Genomic DNA, 7,958 nt, shown 5'->3' on the forward strand with positions numbered 1-7,958 from the left:
AAAACTTTCCCGTTTTATTTCTGAACTGGCCAGAGAAAAACACACATCCTTATATGCTTTTTGAGGACCAAGGCTTGTAAAGGAACTGTACTCTTAGGCATAAGCATAGTACTTTATTTCTCTCCTGACAATATAATTAAAATATTTGTTTAAAAAGCCACATGACTAAATAGATTATTTTATAAAATGCCACTAAATGTACTGATTGCCCTTCTCGGAACTAAGAATCTGTCAGAACATTGGTCGAAATCTTCCCAGAAGGGGATAATTCATTGAGACCAGTGCAAGCCAATCTAAGATAACCTTTTGTTTTTAATTAAAATGGGAAATAAGCCAATTCAAAAATTTGTCTTCCTTCATTTGCCCAAGATGAGAGTGATAGAATTTCTGTTCCAATCAAGCCCTCATACTTGTTAAAAACGTCATCAATTCTGGCTGTGTGTTGTGAAGCTATAGCTGTTATATGTGTAGTAGCTCTGTATGCTGCCGTGGAAGATCATGGTCATGGTCATTAATGAATTTATGTTTAACTGTCACTTTTTTGGTGGTAGAGTTAAAAGGATTTTTTTTTTTAATTGAATTAAAGTAGATGTCTTCTAGGCCTAGAAGGAACGGGCTTCCTAGGAATTGAACAGATAGAGGAAATTAAGAAATGCGGTTGGCCATCTTTCTTTATGAGTGGGTTCCACACCCAGAGTCAACCAATCGCAGACCAAAAATATTTGGGAAAAAAACAATAAAAATAACCATACAAAAATAAAAAGTCATACAAATAAGAACTACAGTATAATTATTTACATAGGGGTTACATCGTATGGGGTATAATAATTTAGACATTTAAAGTATGCGGGAGGACATGTGTAGGATATATGCAAATACTATGCCATTTTCTATAAGGGATTTGAGCATCTGAGGATTTTGGTATCCACGTGTTTGTGTGTGTCCTGCGTGGAGCCAGTCCCCTGCAGATACTGAGGGATGACTGTATTGGACAACAAACCTTTGAAATGCAGCATATGGAAAATAATTTTTTTTGGCACTACATTTTGTGCCATCAAGTGCCTTGTTCATAGTAGACATTTATTAAATAATTTTGAATTGAATTTTTAAAGATAGTTTTATTAAGATGTAATTCACATACCATACAGTTCATCCATTCAATGTGTATAATTCAATGACTTTTAGATATTTATCAAGTTTTTTAAATCAGTTCCCATGTATAATGCCCCTGTTCCCTCTCACTCTCCCCACTAACTAGGTGTATTGATTACATTTTTAATTTTTAGTTCTTCCAATGATTAACCCTATGAAGTTATATACTTTGACTTCTTTCTTACCCTTTTGACTTTAGCTAGTTTTTTTCTTAACGTGCACTACTACAATAATCCTCTCTCTCTACCTCCTGACATATCAGTTGTATCATCAGTTGCATATAGTCAAGATATATAACATTTACATTTCATTCTGAAAATATTATTAAAATTTCAGTGCTTCATTTGTAAAACTAGAAATCAAGAAATAGCATTTACAATATTATAATTATGTAATTAATATTAATTGTGAAACTAATTAATCAAATAGACCCATAGAAAAGAGAATATTCACTGAACCCCTGGTGCTGTTAGGATATCATGCATGTCAAGATCAAATGCATTCTCTGTATTCCTTCAAGTGCCCAAATCATTCAGTTTTATTTGCTACATATTTTGAACATGAATTTCTTGTATATTTGTTAGTTTTTAAAAATTTTATTTTATCTTTTTTATTGATAAATAATAATTATACATATTAATGGGTTATGTAGTGATCAGATCAGGGTAATTAACCTATCCATCGTCTCAAACGTTTATCATTTATTTGTATTGAGAACACTCAATATCATCCTTATAGCCATTTGAAGCTATATATTATTGTTACCTATATTCATCCCACAGTGGAATACGAACTTATTCCTCCTATCTAGCTGTAATTTTGTGTCCTTTAACAAATCTTTGCCTATCCCCCTTCCTCGAATTTGAGAATATTTCATCACCCCCAAAAGAAACCCCATAACCATTAGCAAGTCCTTCCCATTTCACCCTCCTTGGCTTTCCCCTGCCCCAAGTCCTAGGGAACCACTAACCTACTTTCTGTTTGTATAGATTTGCTTATTCTGGGCACTCCATTCATATAAATGAGATCATACAACATGCAATCTTTTGTGACTGGCTTTTTTCACTTAGCATAACGTTTTCAAGGTTCATCCTTGTTGTAGCGTGTATCAGTACTTCATTTCTTTTTATGGATGAATAATATTCCATTTTATGGCTACTACATTTTATTTATCCATTCATTAATTGATGGACATTTGAGTTGTTTCCACTTTTTGGCCATTGTGAATAATGCTGTTATGAACATTCATTTATTAGCCAGACGTGGTGGTGCATACCTGTAGTCCCAGCTACTTGGGAGGCTGAGGCAAGAGGATCACTTGAGCCCAGGAGTTTGAGGTTGTAGTGAGCTATGATGACACCACTGCACCCTAGCCAGGGTCACAAAGTGAGACCCTGTCTCAAAAACAAACAAAAAAAACAATGAGAGCATTCATTTACAAGATTTTGTGTAGATACACGTTTTCTTTTCCTTTCCGTAGATACCTAGAAATAGCATTGCTAGATCATATGCTAACTCTGCGTTTAACCATTTAAGGAACTGCCAGATTGTTTTCCAAAGGGGCTGTACTACTTTACCTTCCCACCAGCAGTGAATGAGGGTTCAAATTTCTTCACATCCTCAGCAACACTTGTTATTGTCTGTCTTTTTGATCATAGCTTTCTCATTGTGTATGAAGTGGTGTCTCATGTGGTTTTCATTTGTATTACATCATGGCTAATGATGTAGAGCATATTTTCCTGTCAGTATTGGCCATCTGTTTATCTTCTTTGGAGAAATGTGTGTTCGCATCCTTTGCCCTTTTAAAATTAAGCTGTCTTTTGATTATTGAGCTGTAAGAGTTTTTTTTAAAATATACACTCTAGATACAAGTCTCTTAGTAGATACATGGTTTGAAAATATTTTTTCCCAGTCTGTAGTTGTCTTTTTACTTTCTTTATTGTGTCTTTTGAAGGACAAACATTTTTACTTTGATGAAATCTGTATTTGTTTTGATACTGCTTTTGGTATCATATCTAAGACAACTTTGCCTAACCCGTCATAGAAATTTACTTCTCTGTTTTCTTTAAGAATTTTATATTTTTAGCTCTTACATTTAGGTCTCAAATCGATTTGAGTTAACTTTTTTACAAGGATGTGAGAAGGGAGTCCAACTTCATTCTTTCACATGCAAGTATCTAGTTGTTGAAGTCCAGTACTATTTCAAGAGATTCTCCTTTTCTCCATTTTTTTTTTTTTTGGCATATTCTTTGAAAATCAATTAATTATAAATGTAAGCATTTGTTTCTGGACTCTGAAATCTATTCCATTGATCTATATTTCTAACCTTATGCCAGTACAATAGTGTTTTGATTATGATATCTTTGTAGTAAATTTGGATTGGGGAGTTTGAGTCCTCAAACTTTATTTTTCTTTTTTCAGATTATTTTTGCATTTAGGGTTGCATGCTTTTACGTATAAGTTTTAAGATAAGCCTCTCAATTTTTGCAAAGGAGTCAGCTGGGATTTTGCTAGGGAATGTGTTCAATTTTAGATCAATTTGGGAAATACTGCCATCTTAACAATATTAAGTCTTCTTATCCATGAATGAACTGCTTTTTTTCATTTTATTGTGTTATGCATAGAAATTGAAATGGGGACCTGGAGGGAAATTTTTGTCCATTGGCTCTTTTTATAGTACGTGGATTTAAATTATTTCATATTGGAGTAACCTAATTGCATATTTCACTATGAGGAATATTTTATTATTTATGTATCTTTAGGGTTGGTGGTTCACGAGAGCTGTGAACTTTTTTGAGGGAGGATATATTTTAACTACTTGTGTTGCTTAGAGTTAATGCTGTAGTTGTTTAAGGAAAACACTTTTTGATTGATGTTTGACAGCTAATTATAAAAGATGTGGAATCTTAGTTGTATGAAATTACCTTTAGCAAGAAATATTAATTGCTATCTGACATTTTTTTCTAGGTCGTCTAATTCATTCATATTCGTATTTATTTGAATAAGAAAAGAGATAAATGTTACTTTATTGATTACTTTCTTTCGGAACAAGACATAATTAATATATTTTTTGAATTCATTATAGGTGCCAAATCTTATTCCAGTTTTGATGTTCAAATTGGGAAGACCACTGGAACCTATATTATACAATGATATATTGTATACTTTACCTATGCTTGGTGTTCACAAGGTTAGTATATTAACCAGTTTATTTGGGAGGAAAAAAAGAGAGACATTGAATTCTTTTTGGTATTTTGAATTTTGAGCCTTACATTTGCCATGATCACTACTTCCCTTGTTGGGCTATGTTTATAGGAGGTAATATCTAAAGGCAAAAATATTTATTATAATATTTAAGAATTAATTATTCTGAATTACTTAATATTCAAATTTGCACATTGGCTATTCCTTAAGATGAAGTCTTTATGTTCCCAGGATTGCTAGGTAGCCCCTCCCAAAGCTATCTCCTATTATCTGAGAAGATGGGTAATGTTACAGTAAGCTTCCAATTCAGTCTTTATTTTATAATAAGGGGTTTAAAAATGCTTTTGGTAACCTTGAAGTTATACACATTTTCGAAACCAGAGTTTCTTCAATATTTTCTAGGTGTGCATAGGACAGATTCTACGAGTAATTCAATTGCTTGGAACCACCCCACAGCTAAGAGCTGTCACTTTGCGCTTGTTGACATCTTTGTGGGAAAAGCAGGTAATATACTTGTGAGAGTATTAAACATGTTCCTTTCCCTGAAGAAAAATAATTATGTCATTATGTGTGATAGTACTTTGATTTAATGGTATTAGTGAGTGGCATCAATGATTATGTTGAGAAATTTTGATTTATTGAGCTGCATTTGATCTGTAATGCAGTCAGTTGTGATTGACTCTCTGAGAATAGAAAACCTTATTTTGTTATATCTGAAATTTATCTTTCCATTTGCTTGAGAAAGTAATAGAAATACAGTTATAAGTGATTAGCGCCGTTGTAATTAAAGTGAGATTTCGTCACTTTCTTCTTCTTTTATGAAATGAACGTACATGGGTTTGTAAGAAAATCCTCAGTAATCACAACAGCATTCTTCTCTGCTGATTAGAAGAAATATAATTTGCAATGCAAATGGAGGATTTGGAGGTGAAAATGCTGCATAAAAGGAGATAATGATTATTCAACTCAAGTTGGGAAATTACCTTTTTTGTAAAATTGGATTTTTAGGATCGTGTCTATCCTGAACTGCAGCGTTTCATGGCCATGTCTGATGTGCCTTCTCTCTCTGTGGGCAAGGAGGTCCAATGGGAGAAATTGATTGCTAAAGCAGCATCAATCAGAGATATATGTAAGCAAAGGTAAGATGTCCTTAACTTGCAGAAACGTGTATTATGCTATATTATTTTGTAGTTAATTTTTTAATTGCAAGCAAGAAGCAAAGATTGGCAGAGGATATTTGAATAAGACTATATTATTTTTCGACTCAAGTTTTCCAGTTATAACGTTTAAAAATTTTTTACAATAACTTCAAGATGCAAATATTTCTTTCATTTTAGGTTTAGTCTTATATCTAGGTTTATATGATATTTATATCCTGTTCTGGATAATAATTTAATATTGCATTATAATACATGATGTTATGTTTTCTATTTTTCTGTATATTAATCCCTGAAAACTAAGCAGTATACTGTAGTCAGAAACTGTTCTTTCTTATATTCTTTCTGTGTTATGTCTGATTCTTGTAAATAGTTTTAATAGGGAAGGCCTTATTTGTGATTCTTGCATGGAATCATTAGGAATTATATCAAGCAAGGAAATGATAATGAATTTTCATGTGTGCTCTAAGCTTTTAGGAGAACATGAAGATATTAGGGAGTTGACTCTAGATTATGGATTAATAAATAGGTTAGAGGTCACAAGACTGAAATAACACAAGCAAAGCTCTACCTCCTCAGAAATTTTTTTCTTGAATGGGGTAAGGTAAAAATGTTTATAGAGGAAGTAGATTAGATGCATTTGAAATAATTGTAATCCTGTAGTTTCGTATGTTGATCAGGCCACTGCACCGTAGAGTTCCTGGGAGCATTGTTCTCACTTCCGTCAATGGCCACAGTGTGAGTGGTGCTTCCTGAAGTTGTGCAGTGGGTTGGCCCAAACGCTGATAACATGGATGATTCCTGTTTCAAGTAAAATCTTGGATCACAATGTACAAGAAATTAAGCCTCAGCAGTTCTGTTTCTTTTCTAAGCTTCCACCTTTCAACAACACAAAAATGATCTCAGTCTACAAGTTACACATACACAAAAGGTTACATATGTGTATATGTAACTCAAGACCTGAGAGTTCGGATTTTATCAAAGTATTGGTATGGAAAATCTCAGAGACGAGAGGTTATTAGCTGACATTCTTATTTGACGTACTTAAAGCTGAAGCCCAGAAGAGACTGAATATCAGACCAGGTTAGAGAATTTGATAAATTATTCAGTGTTCCTTTGAGTTACTACCTCAAGATTTGTCAAATTTTTCCAGTTTTGGAAACTTATTTCCCTTTGCGCAGTTTCACCAGTTGACATTTTGTTGGAATAAAGTATTATATCATTGAGGGGTAAAAGGAATTCAGGGACTCGACCTGCATAACTATGAAGTTAAAGGTATTCTGGGCACATCTTAATATATGTGGATTAGAGAGGAAGGAAGGGGGAGGAGGATGAGTGAGTATATCTAGTACAGTGCCTGGCATAAGATAGGAGACCACTGATTTATAATTTGTATTTTTATTATTTTTATCATCATCATTATTGTGATAGTTGTAACCACCTTAGTTAGTATCACTACTACCATAAATCATCTGATCTCAAATCCCTGCTTTCATAGTCAGTATAGATACTAGAGCAACTACCAGGCAGGAGTAGCTCTATCTTTACTGATAATAAGGTATGTCAGTTCTTTTCAGCATTATTATAGACTTGAGTTTTTCTCAATTTAGACCATAGGATTTGTGATTGAGGGTGAATGAAATTTGTTAAAAAGTGCCTTCTTTTTTGGATAATACTTCTACATAAAAATGAACGTCAGGTTATAGCAGAAATGATCATGATGCAAATTTTCGAAGAAAAACATATGGTATTAGTATTTGAGGGTCAACATTTGGTGGGCAAAAAGGTAAAGAAAAACGTTGATGTTTTTTGTTCAAGCAAAAGACCTGGGAGTGGTAATTGCTCCTTGACTTTAATTTTGTTTTTAAACTATTATTTCTTGTAGGCCATATCAGCATGGTGCAGATATGTTGGCAGCTATTTCCCAGGTGTTGAATGAATGCACCAAGCCAGATCAAGCTACTCCTGCAGCCTTGGTATTACAAGGTCTTCATGCACTCTGCCAAGCTGAGGTAGACATTTTTTAATTGTTTTGGATAATTTTGAAGAAAATATTTTACAAGGCAGAGTGGCTATAAGGATGTGAGATTAGATTCAAGTAACTGAAAGTCTGAATATTCATTTCCAGAGATTTTTGTTTGGAAGAGTGAAGCAAGACCTACTTTACGAATTCTTTCTAGAAGGGTGCCTTGAACTATCTGGTCATGTAGACATGCTCTAAAGGTTAAAGAAAACCAGATTTTAGGTTTTTCTTTGTTCTCATTTATTTTTGTTATGATAAAAGGGAATGTTATGCGTATAGGAGAACCCCTGAATATATTTACTTCTTAATTTTGTGATTAGAGTCTTTGATCAGGTGAAGCGAAGAAATTGGCATAGGCCAGTGGCAGTTATGTAGCCAGCAAAAATTACTGTTGGCTTAAAGATTAATAAAGAATCTTTTCC

The 7,958-nt window shown here is 33.5% G+C and overlaps 1 protein-coding gene across 1 annotated transcript in view; it reads left to right on the top strand.

Moving 5' to 3' along the window:
* Positions 1-7,958, top strand: part of FOCAD (focadhesin) — a 255,124-nt gene that overhangs the window by 111,206 nt on the left and 135,960 nt on the right. The window contains exons 11-14 of the mRNA XM_012665049.1: positions 4,238-4,342; positions 4,759-4,860; positions 5,365-5,495; positions 7,399-7,525. Coding sequence (XP_012520503.1) covers positions 4,238-4,342; positions 4,759-4,860; positions 5,365-5,495; positions 7,399-7,525 — 465 coding nt within the window. The remainder of the gene's footprint in view (positions 1-4,237; positions 4,343-4,758; positions 4,861-5,364; positions 5,496-7,398; positions 7,526-7,958) is intronic.

This window comes from Propithecus coquereli, unplaced genomic scaffold (assembly GCF_000956105.1).
Source record: "Propithecus coquereli isolate 6110/MARCELLA unplaced genomic scaffold, Pcoq_1.0 Scaffold95, whole genome shotgun sequence".
NCBI lineage: Eukaryota > Metazoa > Chordata > Mammalia > Primates > Indriidae > Propithecus > Propithecus coquereli.